Source organism: Chiloscyllium plagiosum, unplaced genomic scaffold, assembly GCF_037043375.1.
Source record: "Chiloscyllium plagiosum isolate Xiang-an unplaced genomic scaffold, Cpla_swu_hap1 HiC_scaffold_2, whole genome shotgun sequence".
NCBI classification, from domain to species: Eukaryota; Metazoa; Chordata; class Chondrichthyes; order Orectolobiformes; family Hemiscylliidae; genus Chiloscyllium; species Chiloscyllium plagiosum.
The window spans coordinates 19,977,359-19,998,871 of NW_028270140.1; the positions used below are offsets into that span (position 1 = coordinate 19,977,359).

The window sequence follows — 21,513 nt, forward strand, 5'->3', positions numbered from 1 at the left end:
TCTCAGCTGTCTCCTTTAGCACTCTGGCACGCAGACCATTTGGTTAGGTGATTTATGCGCTTTCAAAACTTGCAGTTTCCCCAGCACCTTCTCCTTACTGATGGCCACTGCACTCAATTCTGCCCATGATTCTTTTGAAGTTCTGGTATGTTGCTGGTGTCTTTAACCATGAAAACTGTTGCAAAACACCTATTCAGTTCCTTCGCCATTTTTTTGTTCACCACTACTACTTCTCCAGTCTCATTTTTCAATGGTCCAATGTCCATTCTTGCCTCTCTTTTACCTTTCATAGGATCTAAAAAATTCTTGCAATCTTCTTTTATATTACTAGGTAACTTACCCTCATATTTCATCTTCTCCCCACCATTGCTGATTTTGTAGTTTCCTCTGCTGGTTTTTGAAGGTGTCCCAATCCTCTGACTTCCCACTAATCTTCAGTACACTGTAAACTTTCTCTTTTGCTCTTCTGCTGTTCCTAACTTCCCTTGTCAGCCATGGTTACCTCGTCTTCTCTTTGTACATTTCTTCTTTCTTGGGATGAATTTCCACTGTGCCTCCCAAATTATCCTCATAAACTTCTGCTGCTCCACTGTCATTCCTGCGAGGGTCCCCTTCCAATCAACTCTGGCCAGCACCTCCTTCGTATCTATGTAGTTACTATTACTCAATTGTTATACTGTTACATCTGATGCCAGCTTCTCGTGAAAGCTACAAACTAAACTACAAGTGATATTAAATGCTTACTTTTAGGTTAAGCTGAATGCTGAAACAAACAATATCTGTAACTGCACTGATAACCAGGCAAGAATATTGGGAGGTGTGTGACCTAGTGATTACCCTGGAATGTTGAGTGACTTAACACTGCCCATTCTTTTAAATAATCAATTCCCTTTGATAAGATCAAGGCTTATACACTTAATGGTAAGGTCCTGGGGAGTACTGCTGAACAAAGAAACCTTGGAGTGTAGATTCATAGTTCCTTGAAAGTGGAGTTACAGGTGGATAGGATAATGAAGGCAGCGTTTGGTATGCTTGCCTTCATTGGTCAGTGCTTTGAGTATAGGAGTTGGGAGGTCATGTTGCAACTGTACAGGACATTGGTTAGGCCACTAGTGCAACATTGCTTTCAGTTCTGGTCTCCCTGCTATAGGAAGCATGTTGTGAATCTTGAAAGTTTTCAGAAAAGATTTACAAGGATGTTGCCAAGGTTGGGGCATTTCACTGGAGTGTTGGGGGCTGAGGGGGTGACCTTACAGAGATTTATAAAATCATGAGAGGCATGGATAAGGCAAATAGACGAAGTCTTTTCCCAGCAGTGGGAGAGTCCAATATGAGAAGGTATAGGTGTAAGGTGAGAGGGGAAAGATTTAAAGGGATCTAAGGGGTAACTTTTTCACACAAAGGGTTGTGCGTGTATGGAATAAGCTGCCAAAGGAAGTGGTGGAGGCTGGTACAATTACAACATTTAAAAGGCATCTGGATGGGTATATGAATAGGAAAGGTTTAGAGGGATATGAGTCAACTGCTAGCAAATGGGACTAGATTTAGGCTATCTGATCGGCATGGACGAGTTGGACTGAAGGGTCTGTTTCCGTGCTAAATACCTCTATGACTGTATGACCCTCTGACTAGATATTCACAATGACAATGAAGCCAGGCAAAAAGCCTGGTTTGAAAACAATGAAAACTGGTGAAAAGAATTTAAGCTATTAACTGAATTAGTAAAAATGAATGCTGATTGTTACTTTATTCATTTTGCTCAGAATTAACGTTTCAAATTATAACCATGTGAAGGAGGCTTTTAGACAATGGATAACAATTCTTAGAAATGGTGCTTCAGAGTCATACAGCACGCAAACAGATCCTTCAGTTCAACTCATCCATGCTGACCAGGTTTGTTGCAAATAGTTGGAATCCATGTGTAATAACTTGTAATACCAACTCAAATTGGTTGGTTTTCATCTGAGTACTAAACTTACATTGGCTAAAGGACACTCTCTTGGCTTCAGCTATTACAAAAGCCTTGCTAATGCTTGATAATCTTGAAACACTAATTCTGCTTTCTCTCCCCATAGATGCTGCCAGACCTGCTGAGTTTCGCCATCAATTTCTGTTTTTGTTTCAGTTGGAGTCATAGATTCATAGAGATGTATAGCACGGAAACAGACCCTTCGGTCCAACCCGTACATGCTGACCAGATATCCCAACCCAATCTAGTCCCACCTGCCAGCACTTGGCCCATATCCCTCTAAACCTATTCCTTTACCCTTCCAAATGCCTTTTAAATGTTGCAATTGTATTAGCATCCACCACTTCCTCTGGAAGCTCATTCCATACACGTAACACCCTCTGCGTGAAAAGTTGCCCCTTAGGTCTCTGTTATATCTTTCCCCTCTCACCCTAAACCTCTGCCCTCTAGTTCTGGATTCCTCCACCCCAGGGAAAATACTTTGTTTATTTATCCTATCCATGCGCATCATGATTTTGTAAACCTCATTAAGATCACCCCTCAGCCTCCGACGCTCCAGGGAAAACAGCTCCAGCTTGTTCAGCCTCTCCCTATAGCTCAAATCCTCCAACCCTGGCAATATCCTTGTAAATCTTTTCTGAACCCTTTCAAGTTTCATAATATCTTTCCGATAGGAAGGAGACCAGAATTGCACGCAATATTCCAACAGTGGCCTAACCATTGTCCTGTACAGCGGCAGAATGACCTCCCAACTCCTGTACTCAATACTCTGACCGATAAAGGAAAGCATACTAACCGCCTTCTTCACTATCCTATCTACCTGCGACTCCACTTTCAAGGAGCTATGAACCTGCACTTCAAGGTCTCTTTGTTCAGCAACACTCTCTAGGACCTTACCATTAAGTGTATTAAGTCCTGCTAAGATTTGTTTTCCCAAAATGCAGCACTTCGCATTTATCTGAATTAAACTCCATCTGCCACTTTTCAGCCCATTGGCCCATCTGATCAAGATCCTGTTGTAATCTGAGGTAACCTTCTTCGCTGTCCACTACACCTCCAATTTTGGTGTCATCCACAAACTTACTAACTATACCTCTTATGCTCACATCCAAATCATTTATATAAATGACGAAAAGTAGTGGACCCAGCACCTATCCTTGTGGCATTCCACTGGTCACAGGCCTCCAGTCTGAAAAACAACCCTCCAACACCACCCTCTGTCTTCTACTTTTGAGCCAGTTCTGTATCCAAATGGCTAGTTCTCCCTGTATTCCGTGAGATCTAACTTCGCTAACCAATCTCCCATGGGGAACCTTATCAAACACCTTACTGAACTCCTCATCTACTGCTCTGCCCTCATCAATCCTCCTTGTTACTTCTTCAAAAAACTCAATCAAGTTTGTGAGACATGATTTCCCATGCACAAAGCCATGCTGACTATCCCTAATCAGTCCTTGCCTTTCCCTCCAACAACTTGCCCACTACCGACGTCAGGCTCACTGGTCTATAGTTCCCTGGCTTGTCCTTACCACCCTTCATGAACAGTGGCACCACATTAGCCAACCTCCAGTCTTGCGGCACCTCACCTGTGACTATCGATGATACAAATATCTCAGCAAGCGGCCCAGCAATCACTTGCCTAGCTTCCTAAAGAGTTCTAGGGTACATCCAATCAGGTCCTGGGGATTTATCCACCTTTATGCGATTCAAGACATCCAGCACTTCCTCCTCTATAATATGGACATTTTTCAAGATGTCACCATCTATTTCCCTACATTCTATATCTTCCATGTCCTTTTCTACAGTATATTCAGTTCTCCAACATCTGCAGTTCTTTGTTTATTTCATAATTAAAACATTCCTACAAAAGAATGAATTACAGAAAAGAGTGAAACATTGCCATGGAGCCACAGGCCAGAAGCTCAATCCAGAAAATTTCAGAATTAGGGTTGGAAACAAAAGCTGGGTGTTAGCAGCTAACCGTCATTCACTGTCATTACAGTCACAATGTGGACAAGTTTAACAAGAAACAAAAGAAGCTCATGCAGTTCTGGGTCACCACGAGAACCCTCTTGCCTATAGCATGTTAACTCAGGTTCAAGCCTACACCACCAACACCCCCCCCCCCCCACAAAAGAAAATACTGGTATCTATGGAGCAGACAACAATGTTCAATTAAAACGATAGCTATAACTGAACAATTAGACCTGCAACATTTGCCCTTGTTGTCTGGAAGTGCATGCCTTGAGCTTGACAAGTTTTGAAAGTGGAGCTGAGGAAGAATCACAAATACCAACACTTGTCCTGTTCCTTTGTCTTGTTGTCTTATAGAGCACATACTGTAGATGCGTGTCAAGCAAAACATTACCTTTCTCATAAAGGAAAATGCAATATACTGAAAGTGGCAAAACCACATGTAAATGCACGTACAGAGTTTGTAAAGCGAGCCAACCTTTTGTGGAATTTCTCCCAGTGCTTCAGCAATTATGTTAGCTTTCTCAGCCGTAAGGTTCTTAACCAACGAGCCCAGCGAAAAGATCACAATGCCGTGCTCTCCCGAACTCTGAACAAATTCTTCCAATTCCTGTGAAGCAAAAAGGGATTAGGCCCCAAATTTTCATGGAGATGGAAAAGATTTGTGAATGAACCAAAATGGTGCCAGAGACCAGCTGAGATCAGGTACTTCTTTGGTATTGTTAAGAATAAACATAAAAAGTATACAAGAACTGTGTTAGGAACAACCTGTCAAGTCTTCAAATCCTCTCATTTTTAAATTTTGAGTTAAAAAAGGCTGCAGTGATAAAAAATAAATTCCAGTGGACTCTATGAACAAACACATTGATTTGGATCCCGTTTACCACCTCCTGAGAAAAAAAACAGGAGGTGACACCGCTATAGGAAATGATGTCACCACAGGAAATGACATCACCAACCCAAGGAAACTAAAACATATATATAAAAAGTGGGCTAAATCACCAGTGCTTCATTCGGAGGCTCACTGAAGATGTTACCTAGAATGGTGTGAAATGTCTGAAAGCGAACCTTCCAGCTCAGCGAGCAAACCTACATACAAAAATAAATGTTTACAATTTCTGTAGCTGTTTCCTCCCATAGGCCTCATGGTGATTATTAAAGTATTAGTACTCCTAGACTGCCTCCACAACCGATCAGTATCACATGGGGGTTGGGGTTGTTGCTTTCACATTAGGTTTGATTAACTGTTCCAAATGGATATGAAATTGTCTTTCATGTTAGGCCATGGATACAAGTTTTTTCTTTGAAATTCAAGGAATCTGAATATATTGAAAGAACCTTTATCAATGAATTCTTTTTAAGAGTGAAGATGATAATATATACTTTATTTTTCATTTTAATGTGGTTCCTGACGCCTACTTGTGGTGGATACTGGGTGATCTAAGGGAATTAATTGACAGGAATTCAAATTAATTTGGTATAGGGCAATAAAGGACCATGGGTGTGGACTAAGGTTGCCATGGAAAGTGGGGGTCATGAGTGGGTGTGAATGGAGCACAGGATGTGTGTGAGGGAATAAGGGATGAGGACTTGACTGACTTTACTATAACTGGAATAAAGTCCCAGAACACCAATGTGGGCCTTTTAAACAGCCCACTACTCATGCAGAATTCCATACTATTTCTGTGAACAGTGGACCTGATTCCAGATGCATTACCACATGCAGAATGAAAGCTCAACCATTTCAGGCAGTTTCTTCTGAGGTGGACTGACTCTGTCTACCCAATGTGGGAGCAAAGATTCAGGCCATTTTATCTAATTAATTGAGCCTGGTGTTTGCATTGGTTATCAAATTATATTGAAAATGGCCATTTTTTAAACAGGATTCTGCTATTTTAATGTTCAAAGAGCACAAGACAGGTGGGAGAGAAAAAACAGACAAGGAATTACTAGGATCACATTTCTGATTTCTCATTAAAATACAGATTGGACAAAGACCATTTCTAGATACGTAGCAGTGAGTTAAACACATTACCATATCTTCCCTCAACGTGTCAACGTGCTAATTCTACTACTAAGCCTTTTATAATCTGTACACTGCTGACATTCTATTAAGTATTGTTTCCTGTGTCTTATAATTTTTAATTCTTAAAAATGTTTTTTTTAAAAGTTGCACTGACTGTAACATCTGGGACCCAGTCACTTGACCCAGAAATTAACACGTGTGATAATTCAGTGGTTTACTTTCACAAAGTGCACAGAGTGCAAATGAAATTAAGTGTACCATTCTTATGTAACATTCCTTGGAATAAAACATATCAAGGTATTTTAGTTCACATCTTATTCATAGCAATATTTTAATTTCAAGATGGGCACATCAGACAAAATATCCAAAAGTGAAAAGATTACATGAAGAATGAATAATACAAGTGATACAATGGCTAATGTATTGATGGTATAGAATCGCTTGTGACATAAACTGAGTTACTACAAAGTATCCTTCTTTTTGCTAAACATCTTCCTTTCATTGAGTTCAGAGAGAGAGTACAAAGGGAGTAAATGGCCTTGATGGGTATCGTTACATTCCAAGGATGAAAATATACAACACAAAATGTTTACTCTTTGCTTAGAATCAGAACATAGTGGTTCAAGTTTTGAAAGACATGTTGGATCACTTACATCTCATTTTATAGTAAAAGCAGATTCCATAGAACGTTGGAACAGTATTGATGGCAAAATCAAGGAATCATGGCTAAACATCAATACTGGACAGTATCAAATCCAAGAGGAGAAAGTGAGGTCTGCAGATGCTGGAGAATTTCCTGAAGAAGGGCTTATGCCCGAAACGTCGATTCTCCTGTTCCCTGGATGCTGTCTGACCTGCTGCGCTGTTCCAGCAACACATTTTCAGCAGTATCAAATCCAAGTCATGTTTGAAAGTTTGGAGTGTGGGGCAGATGAATGTGAGATAATTTATCTATAATATATACTCAACCATAGTATGTGCTGCAAAAATTAGAATGGTAGAAGAGGGCACCTTTTAGCAAATAGAGTGGACTGTTAATTAAATTCAAGTTGAACTGAAGACCATATAGGACCTCAAAAGTGAAAGCTAGCTATATGTTCACTTCAAAAATACTTAATTGTGAAATGCTTTCAGGTATCCTCAAGTAATAAAAGAATTATACAAAAATGAGCCTAGAACTAGACAGTCGGAACTCAGACATATTAAAAAGTTATTCCCAAATGCTCTTCTCAACAAAGGATTGATTGTCATCCACCCATCAGAGAGATAATGGGGAGCTGCCTCAGAACTTTACTGTGTTAGATAAGACTATCACTGCACTTCTTAAGATGGCTGAACAAGTCACTCCCGGAAAGGCAAAGTCTGCTTCAAGTGAAGCTTCCCTCATTATGCAGAATGACTCTGCTGACTTGTTCACAGGGTTTGCGTCTGCTTTGGATTTTTGGAACACAGTCAGGAAAATTCTTGCCTACTGCTGGCGTTTCCAGTTGCACAGCCAGCATTTTTGTTCTTGTCAAATATGCCAAACCTGCTAGAGTTAGTGTAAATAAAGAAAGATTCACTGCCATTGGCTTGTGCACAGAATGACTGCATCCCTTAGGAAACGCAGAAGCTGAGTTTACCCAAATAAAATGGCCAATAGGCATCTACATTTCCGATTCAAGAGAAAGGAAAGCCCGCGATGAAGACATTGCCTTTCTAAAATGTGTGTTTCCTAAATAATGTGCGTAATGTACTCTGGTTATACCATAACTGGATGAAGTTACATGTTCTTGACAAAATGCTGGGTAATCAGTATCCAACTGCACCTTATGAAATCATCACATTGTTTTGCATCCTTTAATTTGTTGCTATTGGTCTGATTGTAAACAGTAGATTCTATTGTTTCCTCGGTCTTACCTGAGACAGGGGTTTTGCTGGATGACAATGAAGCCCTCCAACAAATACAAAGTTGGGAAGAAGGGGGCGGGGAAATTCAAAATCCCAATATGTCCGAATCAGCCAGATTTCAGCCTTGCCCATTGTTTCGCAGAATGTTGTTGGTTTACCTTTAAAAACAGAAGAAGAACAAACAGAAAGTTATAACAATTAAGTGTGTAATACTGGAATTATTTTCCAGAGACTCATTATCAGTAACAATGTCTACAGTGAGATTAAATCATTTCAACTATTTTGTTCTTCATATCTCAATGCAGTTCGGTATTTTGCACATTGCTGTCTCAAAAATGGCAGCTATTGGACTCTATTGGGGAGGAAAATCTTCCCCAATTGAGAGGCATTGAAAAAGTGGTGGAAGATAATCGAATGGGTTGCTGTTGGAAGTCACCTGCCACCTTTCTACCACAGGAGTTAAGCTGTTGCAGCGAACCAATTGAGACCACCAAGTGGTCTTTGGGAAGTTTAAAATGACTGGTGTTATTAACTTTATTCCCTGCAGACGAGAACACTGATAACCTTCCCGATAGAGCAGCCAGCCTGCTGGGTTTGGCGGGGTTGGGGGAGATGATGTCAATAATCTTAACATCTCTAAGTACAGACTGAGGGTCTGTAGAGAAAATAACTTAGTCTGTCCACTGTCTTGCTCCATTGCAATAAATCCAAACACAAGTCTTGCAAGTGGAATTCTAATGGAGTGGGAGAATGGTAGGGGTCTTCTGCATTCATGAAACACAAATCCTTCTATTTCAGAACACCAATTCAGATGTACAATTTGATTGTAAGGAGTACTCTAGACTTCTCCTATCTAAATAATGAAGAAAATTATTCCTGTATATTACATTAAGCATTGACATTAAGAGTTAGAAAATCTTCCAAGCCACATTTTTCTCGAATCATTTAATTAACTTTGATAAAATCCCCATAGTTTCTATTATATGCATTCTTAAAAAAGATTTCAGTAAGATTTATTCAGATTCCAGGAAAATTTATGACAGCATGATTCAATTCCTTGACAATTAGATCCAGAAGAAAGAGACAAACAACAGACAAGCTCATCCCCGATCCCAATTCCATCAAGGTGTAAAAGAAAATCAGAAAACAAGCATAATTAGAATTGTTAAAGTCTTTAGACCAAACCTAAATTAAATAGAAGTTGAGATTTTTCTCCTTAAGGCAGTGAAAATTAATGGGAAATTCAACAGAAATGTTCAAAATACTGAACGATTGTGATACCATAAATAGGAAGAAACCATTCCAACTGGCAGGATTGCTGGCAGAGGACACAGAATGAGCATACCGGTAATTCTCCATAGTTGTGTTCCAGCAAAACCTCGCTTATTAGAAAATCGCTTAATAGAAATAATGGGGCTGATGGGAAAAGAGGGGTTAAGGGCAGATCAGTAAAAAATATCACTCATGCTCACTCAAAAATCACCCAAAGTCTAACGTAAAGTATAACAGCCTGAATGAAGGATGAAATCATACTTCTTAAAGAAACAAAATTACACAGAGTATATTTAAGAAGATGTAAGAAAGCTGCTCTCTGTATATCAGAAGTTGACACTGGTGCATGCGCGGAGTGGCATGGCAAGCAACTCTGAAATAGCGCATGCACTTGTCAGCACAAAGATTGGCGTGACCATTGCACACGCGCCGGACATCCAAGAATCCCGGTGCATCTTTGGGACAGTGCAGAGATTTCGCTGGAGGACATTGGTGTGCACGCAGAACGAAATGCATGAACCGAGGGAGCTTGGTGACCAATCGTACCTATGTAAATAGGCTGTAGTGGTCCACTGACCACATGAGTTTGAAATTGAAATGCTGACAGTGTTGAAGGTACCAAAATACAATCTTCTGGCATGTTTTGTTCTATCCTACAAGGTCACTACATAACCTTTGAAAGCAAGAATCCTGATTGATTTCTGCCATCACTACTGCACATTTTGCCATTAACCAATCTGACCTATTTCCTCTTAGTCTTGATTCATTCCCGACTCCAAATACTTGGCAATTTTTCTTTAAATGCATGTTACAATCTTATCTGCCTTGACTATATTTTAGTAGAGACAAAAGAAACTGCAGATGCTGGAATCCAAGGTAGACAAGCGGGAGGCTAGAAGAACACAGCAAGCCAGGCAGTGGAAAAATCAACATTTTGGATTTGCCCCTTCTTCAGGACCTGAAACATTGACCTCTCCACCTCCTGATGCTTCCTGGCTTGCTGTGTTCTTCTAGCCTCCTGCTTGTCTACCTTGACTACATTCTACAGCAAAGCATTACTGCTTCAACAATTCTTCGCATACAGGAATCTCTATTAAACATTCACTTTATTCTCAGTGATTATTTTCAATTGCTCGTTCTTTATCACACTCAGAACTCATCATCCAAAACAATAGAAATAAGTCTTTATATTTCAAAACTCTGTATAACATTAAAACTCTTCTCAACCACAGTGGTTTTAGAAGGTGGGGGGGGGGTGTTCTTTAGGGAAAATGTCATGACATTGAAAAGAGTACAGAACAGAATCCTTTGATGGCTCCAAGAATGTGGAACTTATTTAACCTATTTTTCTAAGCAAACTGTTCAGAGATGTTATTACACACATCTGGAGCTGACGGGATTTGAACCGCGCCTCACAGTCTTGGGTAGGGACTCTACCTCTGCACCCCTTTAAAACTTCACCAGCTGCCAGACATGACACAGCAAGGATCCATTTCAAAAACTTCTCCAGCTTAAGCAACAACCATTTCCCGTAACTCCATTTCCTGTTCATTTACCAGTGCTGCGCTGTTATACGTCTTCATTTGCTTCACTTCGTCTGATTGCAAAATCTTACAAAGATCAGGACATAACAAAACTTTCTGTTACACGGAAAGCCTGATTATCATAGAACACAGTCTGCCTAGAAAGACTCCTCCACACTTCCATCTTACAGTGTGTTGCTTCCATACAATTCTGAATAATAAAAGTGCGAGCATTCACCAGACACGGGGGCTCCCACATGCACAGTAGAATTACAAACCGGAAACCCACTACGCAGATTCTGAAACACAGTCCCCCTGAAGTTTATTTGGATTTGCTTAATCTTAACATCACTGCGTACAGACTGAGCGTGTGTAAAGAAGAAAATAGCTTAGTCTGACCACTGTCTTGTTCCCTTGCAATAAATCCTAACATAAGCCTCGCACGTGGAATTATGATGGAGTAGGAGAATGGTAGGGGTCTTCAGCATTCATGAAACACAAATCCTTCCATTTCAGAACAACAAATCACACGGACAATTTGATTGCAAGGAGTGCTCTAGACTTTTCCTATCTAAATAATGAAGAAAAAAAGTATTCCTGTATATTACATTAAGCATTGACATTAAGAGTTAGAAAATCTTCCAAGCCAGATTTTTCTTTAATCATTTACCTAACTTTGGTAAAATCCCTGTACAAGACAGCTTCTATTCTATGCATTCTTAAAAAAAAGATTTCAGGATAATGTATTCAGATTCCAGAGAAATTTATGACAGCATGTTTCAATTCCTCAGCAATTAGGTCCAGAAGAAAGAGACATACAACAGACAAACTCATCCCTGATCCCAATTTCCTCCAATTGCAAAACAAAATCAGAAAACAATTCATTGTTGTATGATTTGAATTGTTCAAGTCTTTAGACCACACGTAAATTAAAGTACAAGTTGAGATTTTTCTCCTTAAGGCAGTGAAGGTTAATGGGAAATTCAACAGAAATGTTCAAAATACTGAACGATTGTGATACCATAAATAGGAAGAAACCATTCCAACTGGCAGGATTGCTGGCAGAGGACACAGAATGAGCATACAGGTAATGCTCCTGTAACGCCATAGTTGCGTTCCAGCAAAACCTCGCTTAATAGAAATAATGGGGCCGATGGGAAAAGCGGGGTTAAGGGCAGATGAGTAAAAAATATCACTCATGCTCACTCAAAAATCACCCAAAAGTCTAACATAAAGTATAACCCACAGCCTGAATGACGGATGAAATCATAGAAACAAAAGAAATGAAATTAAATTTGTCGAGTACATTTTAAAGGATGTAAGAAAGCTGCTGTCTGTACAGTGCCTCTCACAGAACGCTGGTCTGTCAGTAGCTGACACCGGAGTCTAGATTAGAGTGGTGCTGGAAAAGCACAGCAGGTCAGGCAGCATCTGAGGAGCAGGAAAATTGACGTTTCGGGCAAAAGCCCTTCATCAGGAATAAAGGATGAAGGGCTTTTGCTGATGAAGGGCTTTTGCCCGAAACGTCGATTTTCCTGCTCCTCGGATGCTGCCTGACCTGCTGTGCTTTTACAGCACCACTCTAATCTGGACTCTGGTTTCCAGCATCTTGCAGTCCTTGTTTTTCCTTAGGAGCTGACACCGGTGCATGTGCAGGATGGCACGAAAACCGGCTCCGACAATGCGCATGCGCCAGACAGCATAAAGATCAGCGCTACCATTGCGCACGCGCCGAATGACTAAGAATTCCAGGTAAAAACAATGACTGCAGATGCTGGAAACCAGATTCTGGATCAATGGTGCTGGAAGAGCACAGCAGTTCAGGCAGCATCCGAGGAGCTTCAGCAAAATCGATGTTTCGGGCAAAAGCCCTTCATCAAGAATTCCAGTGCAGGCGAGGGACCGTGTGACTGGCGCGTGCGCAGAACGAAGTGCACGGACCGAGGGAGTTTGGTGACCAATCATGCCTACGTAATGGAGCTGTAGTGGCCCATTGATCAGGAGTTTGAAATTGAAATGCTGACAGTGTTGAGGATACCAATATTCAGTCTTTTGGCATGTCTTGTTCTATCCTACAATGCCACTATATAACCTTTGAAAGTAAGAATCCTGATTGATTTCTGCCATCACTACTGCACAAGCACTGACGCTGATTCGTAAATGCCAGCCATCCACTTTTTAAGCTAAAAGTGGCAAAACATAATCTTTATACTGTCCAAGATGCTTTAGCATTCCTGGCCCATTGTGACTGGCTGTTGAAGTGCCATCATCCATAATTTTATGCTTTCTTAGCAATAGAAGCTGAACTTTTATTAGCTGCAGCATTTTTCCACATAATAACTGTTATTCTCATGGTTTGAAAGTCCTTTTGCACTTCTTGAGAATGTGAAAAGTACTTGCAATTCTATGGGCATGCAGGTTCCTGTAGTGCACAGTCCATTGTTCGAATCCTTTCTAATTATTCTTCTTGTTGAGATCTTTCAATTGACAGAGGGTGTATGCACACACATACGCCATGGAATAAACTGAAATTTCAATACATTTTGCTCTAGTAAGAGATAATATTCAAACTCACCTAAAGCTTCACTGTAATACGCATCCCAGTCATGCCAAAACCATTCGTTCATCAGTGAATATAACTGCATATAAAGAATATTTTGAAATCTCTCGGTAAAAGTCATCTTATCAGAAAGTTCAGACATAACAACTGGTACATAGGAAGGAGGAGCTGGCAGTTGTCCACAGAACCTCTCCATTGAAGATGCAAGGGAGAATCTCAGAGTGAAGATGAATGGAATTCCCAGTTTCATAGCCAGAAGATCACCACAAGGATTTATAGGGTCAGTTAGCAGAACTTTAAACTTTGTTTCTTTCAGTCTTTGCAGCAGTTTGTAGTTCTTTATTATTCCATCACAAATCTGTCTGTTCAATTCAGTTCCTGTTCTGATCATTTCTGTGAATCTTCTGTATATATCTCCGTAGGATAAAATGGCTTTTTCATAAATCCAGAAATGCAGTATGTCATTAAAGAATTCTTTGTATCTGTCACGGGTAAACGGTACATCAAATACTTCAAACATTATGGACGAGGGCTCAGAGTAGTTGATGTAAACTGTGGATGCATGCACAGTCACAGTTACATTATGACCCTTCTCGATCAGCTCTTCAATGACAGGTTTTAAATTAATCCAGTGACTGCCTTCTGAAGGCCAGATCAACACATTTTCACCGGTAACCCACCGGAAAGACAGTAACATTACAAACAGGCAAACCGGCTGCATCGTGCCCAATTACAAGAGTGTATGGTCATAAAACAACACTGACTTCTCATTTATATAAGTATGCCGTATTGCTCCTTTTAGTATGAGTCAGAGCAAATCAATTAATGAGAGAGAAAGTTCAAATGTTGCGTGACAAAGCGACAGTAACATTAAAATCCAGGACTGGATCCAGAACATAACTTTATTTCATCTCATGAAGTGGAACTGAGTTCTTTAAAGCGTAATCTCTGGTGTGAATTTTGAATGGTGTGTGGAAATATAAAATGTATGAAGAAAGAAAGTTTGCATTTATATTACATCTTTCATAATCTTAGGAGGTTCCATATGAAAGACTATTAATTAAATACAGACCTGGGGAAACTCAGGAAATGTGCAAATATGAAAAATCAAGATTTACAGTATTCATATGCAATTCCCTGACCTTATTCAAGACAAAGCACTTCAGAACCAATCAAGTAGCTTTCACCTACTGCTCAAACATCGAATCTGTTGTTTGTCAATTAATAATAGACTGCTGCTGTCAATACTTTAATTATTTTTGAATAACATATGTGAATGACATACCTCCAGCATAAACAGGACTTGAAATCTGGCTTTCTGGCGCAGAGGTAACGACATCACTACTGTGTCACAAGATGCTCACTACCTCGACTCAAAAGGTGTTCAGGAGGCGAGAGAGAGGCAGGGAAAACTGTCAAACTCCAGAAAACCAGGCAGAACCCACTCCTGCTGCAGACAATGGAGATGGACGTGACAGAGGATCTCCAGGAGGTGAACAGCCAGCAAGTCTTATTCTCTTTCTTGGATAATCTTCTGGTCCAGGATCCGCACAATAGAGAAAGATGAAACATGCCAGTGTTTCTCCTTCCAAAAGGTGCACAAGGAGAGCTCTGTGCTCAGCAGCCTGAAGGAAGAGGATGGCTCGGAAACGTAATCCCAATCTGACAGCCTGAGGATCAGGAGAAAGTGAGGATTGCAGATGCTGGAGATCAGAGTTGAGAGTGTGGTGCTGGAAAAGCACAGCCGGTCAGGCAACATCCGAGGAGCAGAACAATCAACGTTTCAAGCGTAAGCTTTTCATCAGGAAAGCTCTTCATCGACTCTCCTGCTCCTCAGATGCTGCCTGACCGGCTGTGCTTTTCTAGCACCATACGTTTTGATCCTGAAGATCGGCAAATCCTTTTATGCCAGACCATATGACTTGAAGCCCACAGACAGCCGTGGCCTCCCAGTCATTCCTGTCCTCTATCATGGAGGTCTTAGACGACAGCATGTGCGAGAGGCTGAACCAGCTGTTATCTCTGGATGACCTGACGAAGGGCCTCGATCCTTAGAAAAGAATAAAACTCCCTGAAGCGATGGCTTACTGGCCAAGTTGTATTCGGCTCTGTGGGACTTGATTAGCCAGGACCTGCTAGAGGTGTAGGACAAAATACTTCTGTCAGGTAGCATGTGCAAATCCATGAGGAAAGGTATCATGCCCCTCATCTATAAGCGGAAGTGGAAGAGGGAAGAAATTAGAAATTAGCCACCAATATCACTGCTGAATGCAGACCACAAAATCCTGTCTAAGATCATTGCCAACTGAGTCAGGTCTGCTCTGGGATTGGGGATTCATTCCAACCAAAACTGTGCGCTACTGGACAAGACAATCTACAAGAGCATTGTGTTCCTCAGGGATATGATTGTCTATATGCAAGACAGTGGGGTGGATGCTGTCTCATCAGTCTGGACCAGGAGAAGGCCTTTGACAGGATATTGCACACCTACATGTGGTACGTGGTCTCCAAAATGGGCTTTGTGGGAGGGAATCTGAAATTGAATCCAACTGCTCTACACCAACATCATTACTGCAGTGTCAATCAACAGGTGGGAATGAGATCCGGAGTCAGGCAGGGCTGCCCACTCTCTCCTGCCTTTTTTGTGTGTTATATAGAGCCCTTTGCTGAGTCCATCAGGAAGGAAGTGAGCCCTGAGAGGGATGACTATTCCAGGCAGCAGAGGCCTGCAGACAAAAGCCTCCCTGTAAATGGTCAACATCAACACATTCTGCTCGGATCCACTGTCAGTGCGTAGACTCATGAACATCTGTGACCAGTTTGAAATGGCCTCAGAAGCCAAGGCAAATCGAGGCAAGAGCAAGGCTATGTACTTTGTGAACTGGGTTGATTGATCCTTTATTCCTTCACCATTAGGATGGATTACCGGAAAGTGCTGTGAATATGGTTCGGAGGGGTCGGAACATGCATAAAATCTTGGCAGGACTGCATTGCTCAAGGTGAACCCAAAACTGTTTTTTTGGAAGACTTCTCTCTCTCGCTCTCTCTCTCTCTCTCCATTGTGGGTAAAAACTTGTTCATCAGGTGTGAGGCACTCTCTTTGTTGTTGTACATGGTACAGGTCTGGCCCAGCCCCTAAATTTGTGCTGTTTCAGTCACCCAAGACATCTCCCACCTCATCTGGAGGTCTAAGATGGACCATGTCTGCAGGGACTCCATATACAAAACTATAAATAAGCCAGGGAAAAGAACCCAACCTCATCCTCATTGGCAGTCTTTGTATGTGACTGCATCAAGCTTTGTGTCGACCTTTGATGTCACCAAGTGTCACTACGTACTGAGATTCTACCAGTTCTCAGTGTTGTGAAGGATGGGACTGGCCTCATTGTCACAGAATGCTCCAAGTAGTTGGACCATTCTGTATCACCTGTCCCTCATTGAAAGATTTACAAAGAGAAACACCTTTGATCATAAGTCCATCAGCACGTGGTCAGCATGTAGTGTCCTTGACACCCTGTGGGAAAAGGAAAGGTGGTTCCTGTCGATTGTTCCCTGAACAGACTGTCAAAGTCATTTGGCAGAATGCCTCATCACCAGAACTTTCCAACAAGCACCAAGACATCACTCAGCTTGTGGTGAGAAGGGCACACCTGTGAGACCCTTTATGTACACGCAGTTGGTCTGCGCCACTGCACATGGCCCTTCAAGCAAGGTGACGTTGAGACTATCACACACCTCCTGGTGGAATGTGCCTTGGCAAGATAAGTCTGGAGAAAGATGCAGTGGTTTTTGTTGAGGTCCGGAACAGCTCCGTGACATGGGACTCTGTGCTCTATGGTTTGTTCCCTGGGACACACACTGACACAAACTTCAATTGCACCTGGAGGACGATCGACTCAATGAAAGATCCTATTTGGTCTGCCCGAAATGTATTGGTCTTCCAGAACAAGGAGTTGACCTCAACCAAGTGTTGCAGTCTGTTACATTTCAAGGTCCAGGACTGTGTGTTGAGGAACGCACTAAAGCTTGGGGCAGCTGCCGCCAAGGCACAGTGGGGAAAGGCCCCACTGTCTGAAGTCTTCCTGCTGAAGATAAATGGGGGTCCGTTCAGTTATTGGACCCTTCTAGTGACTCAAATATATGTAAATATTGGTATTGTACGTATAAGAGAGGTCTTTAATTTTTTGGATAGAGTCAAAGTCCAGTATTTTGATTCTTTACTTGATACGCAACTGTACAGAACTGAACTGCATTTGTGACTGTGTATACATATACAAATAGATTTTTTTAATGAATAAAGTATACTATGAATAAAGATTAAAGCCTATATTCTAGGTATTTTAAATAAACTTATGCACAACTCTGGAACAGATAGAACTTGAACCCAGGTCTCATGGCTCAGAAATAGGGACACTACCACTCCACCACAAGCACCCCTTTTGTCATCTTATAGAGGCCAGTACCATACTTTCATTAGTTTAATTTAAGTTGTACTAGTTGCTGTGGTGGAATTTAAATACTGTGTTATCCTGGGCATCCAGATTGCTAGTATAGTTATATCATCACAATGACACTGTGCTTCCTCGACCAACACTATAAGGTAATTTTAACCAACTTCTTCACATATGTTTTGACACACCTCCAAGGCAGGTAGCACTTGAACCCAACCCTATTAGCCCAGAGGTAGGGTCATTACCACTGTGCCAAAAGTGCATTTCAACCAATACTCCATATTGGTTCTCAGGGCCTGTTTGGCTAACAGTGGTCAAGGATGAATCTCTAGTGAGTCTTAACAAGAGTCTTTAACAGGTGAGGCTTATTGAATGATACCAATAGGTACAAGGTACTTTGACTAATTAAACGTAATTACTAAGACAATTAGGAACCAAGGATATCTTCCCCCCAAAAAAATCGGTGTTCACAATAGCTAAAGTAAGTTCATGAATTTTACTACTTTTACAATTATCAATATTACATGTCTCCCAAGACCTAATTTCACATAAACAGATTGATTGAAAAGCTTTTAGAATTACAAAGTGAATTTTAGCATTCACTTTGTAATTAGAAGATCAGACTTTGATTTGAGCAAGTTGCTTCTGACCTTCTCTGTATCATTTTTCCAGTGGAGGATATTTTATCTCTTGAGTGTCATTCATGGAGGTTGCTGCTTCTGCTCCTTCTTCCGTTACCCTATCTGGAGGATTCTTTTACTGTTGAATTCCCTTCTCAGAAAAATTCTTCCCTGAAAACTCATACTGCTGCCCTATCACATCACCTGGACACCTTTTAATCCCATGAAAGGTCATCGTTGAGGACGGTTGCATCGTGAAACATTTCTTGCAACATCTTGAAATTGTAGACCAAGCAATTTCTTTTTTTTTTACCATTTCCTGAATCTGTGGATGTTTGCCTGACTTACATAGAGTTCACGCAAACCTTTATTCTCAATCTGCTGATAAATCACTGCTGAAATATATAAGCGGTTCACTTCAACTGTTGAGTATGTTAGTTATCTTTGATGGTCCTTTGAGCATGCCTTCCTGCTGAATTGGACATTATTATATCCTCAGTCATGGTACTAAAGGATTACTGCTTCCTAGTATTGATAATTCTTCTTCGAAAAGGGTGGCACAGTGGCTCAGTGGTTAGCACTGCTGCCTCACAGTCCTAGAGAGCCGGATTCAATTCCAGCCTTGGGTGACTGACTGTGTGGAGTTTTCATGGTTCTCACTGTGACTGTGTGGGTTTCTGCTGGGAGCTCCAGTTTCCTCCCATAGTCCAAAGATGTGCAGATCAGGTGGATGGACCGTTCTAATTTCCCCCCTTGTGTCCAGGAATGTGCCAGCTTGGTGGGTTAGCCATGGGAAGTGCAGGGTTACAAAGATAGGGTGGGGGCTGGGATGCTGTTTGGAAGGTCGGTTAGACTCTATGGCCAATGGCCTCTTTCTCCACTGTTGGGATTCTATGAAAAATAAAGGACTAACTAGCTGCTCTTGTGTTACAGCCAGGTCTTCATCTGGCAACAAAGCTAAATCTGCTATATCAATTTCTTCACCAGATTGTTTTGCCATCTGAACAACTTCAGTTAAAGGTTCCTCAATGAGGTCAAGTGAGTCGCATTGCTCACTCTTGTTCTCAATATTTGCTATTTCTGGCAAACTTAGCTATACCACTCTTATAGTCACAATTTCCTCCCTGTTGACAGTACATAACAATACTCTCATGATAACGTAGAATCTATTGCCAACACCTTTTTTCTTTCTGGGTTCTGCCAGATGGTCTAGGAAGCCTAGAGAAATTTTCTATGTTATCCCTTGACCAGTTAGTCAGCAATGGTTTATTCCTGGACAACTTATTATTGCGAGACTGGTTGAACTCCTTTTGCTTCCTCAAAGATGTTGAGGTCAAGACATACCAGCAGGCTCAAGTCACATGACTGGTTGGTTGTGTTTATTATAAGTACATTGTCAGCTTTCATTTGCTCTTTGATTGCAGTGTTACATGTAGGATACCTTCAATCTTGAGAGTTATCCATGTATGGCTTTCCACTAATCTGCTGAGATCATTAGATAAATAGGGTTGGGTTCAAGTGCCTTTCAAATAAATTGTGATGTGGACGTGCCGGTGTTTGACTGGGGTGGACAAAGTTAAAAATCACACAACACCGGGTTAGAGTCCAACAGGTTTATTTGGAAGCACTAGCTTTTGGAGTGCCGCTCTTTCACTAGCTACCTGACAAAGGAGCAGTGCTCCAAAAGCTTGTACTTCCAAATAAACCTGTTGGACTATAACCTGGAGTTGTGTGATTTTTAACTTCAAAATAATTGCGTGCTCTCAGATTAAAATAATATGAAATGCTTGAGAAACATCTTCAAAAGCGTCTGTGCCTTATATATTTCAGCAAGTTGTAGCATCATCGGGTATATCCTATTGATTATAATAGTTTATTTATTGTCCAATTTGAGCTTAAAATTTAATTTTGAAGTAATTCTGTACTCTAAGAATTGATTTCTCCAATCCTGTTTTATTTTTGGTCCATCTCGGACATTAAATCTTGCGATGGTACCATTTCTCCTGCCACATTATTTTTTAATGTGATTATTATCATACATACATTCAAGTTGTTTTAAATTTGTTTCTCAAAACTGTTTGTAATCTTTGGCTTTTAAACTTGCAGTATAAATGCCATTTCATCTTCTGCCCAGCTGATTTAACAATTCTGCACTATAGCAATAGTACCTTCATGACCTTCTCTTACAAGCTTTACATTCTATTTTCGCAGCACTGTTATTTTTTTCTAAAAAAGCTTCTGATTCTGCATTATAGTGATGTTCTAGTATTTTACTTCTTCTAAAGCATTACATTCTGTTAAGTAGCAATACTGTATGGCCTACTGAGGATTTCCGCACCTTATTTTTATGATCACAATGGTGGCTTCCTGCCTCATGTGGCAAAATGGAAGTTTTTCGGTCTTCTGCAGCCAAGATGGAGATTTCCCATTTCGTAGACAAAGCTGACAGTTTCCTGCCTTTCACAGTCTAATACACAATGGACATATCTTTCCTTAACTTTTGCTTTAAACCTCTCTGACCACCACTTTAATAAATCATTCCAATAAATGTGCAATTTAAATTATGCATCTCTTCATCTTTCTACAGTCTAGGAATCATTCTGTTTTCTTCTGTCTGAACCTGTTTTCTTAATGTTTTAGACTGAAGTTTTTTCACTTTAAATCTGCTCAACAGAGTTCTCAATGCTGCAGTCTTGGTATCAAATAATTTAACAGCCTTCACTTCATTACTATAGCCTCATACTGTCTGCTAGCAATGGCAGCAGTGCCCACTGTGACTGGTGAGTGCTCCTTTTTTAAACTTATATCCTTCTCACCCATTTTTTTTCATCTTTCCCAAAGTGATTTTAAACTTCAGTCAAGCTATTCAAACAATCATTTCTGAACTGAACCTTGCACTGGGAGTGCCTCTACAGATCCTTCTTCTCCAAAGACTATGTCACTGATGACTGTGATTAATTGTTTTACTCTCTTACTAGCACCCATTGTCATTTCTGTACCTCTGAGATGAAGGTTTCAGCCTGGTGTCTTGGTTTTGCCCAGCCAATACTTTCACAGTTTCTACGGATGCTTGTCTGTTCAAACCCTTGCAGTATTCTTAAAGCAGTCATGGCTTTAAAGTTGTGAATTAACTTTTCACCTGAATATCTTTCTCCTGGGTCAAATGGATTTTTTCCACTGTTGTTACCTTAAGGTGTTTAAGCACAATCCCACCACTGACTACCATGC

The 21,513-nt window shown here is 40.8% G+C and overlaps 1 protein-coding gene across 8 annotated transcripts in view; it reads right to left on the bottom strand.

The window, feature by feature from the left end:
- The window catches only part of LOC122565115 (UDP-glucuronosyltransferase 2A1), a 112,695-nt gene that overhangs the window by 23,408 nt on the left and 67,774 nt on the right, over positions 1–21,513 (bottom strand). For 5 of the 8 annotated variants that reach the window (XM_043720775.2, XM_043720751.2, XM_043720785.2 and 2 more), the window contains exons 2-3: positions 7,869–8,017; positions 4,422–4,553 (exon numbers count right to left, since the gene is read on the bottom strand). In XM_043720775.2, the coding sequence (XP_043576710.2) occupies positions 4,422–4,553; positions 7,869–8,017 (281 nt within the window). Of the gene's footprint in view, positions 1–4,421; positions 4,554–7,868; positions 8,018–10,687; positions 10,837–13,229; positions 13,857–21,513 lie in introns of those variants that run through there. The other 3 variants (XM_087995193.1, XM_043720806.2, XM_043720793.2) reach the window with 3 other exon arrangements.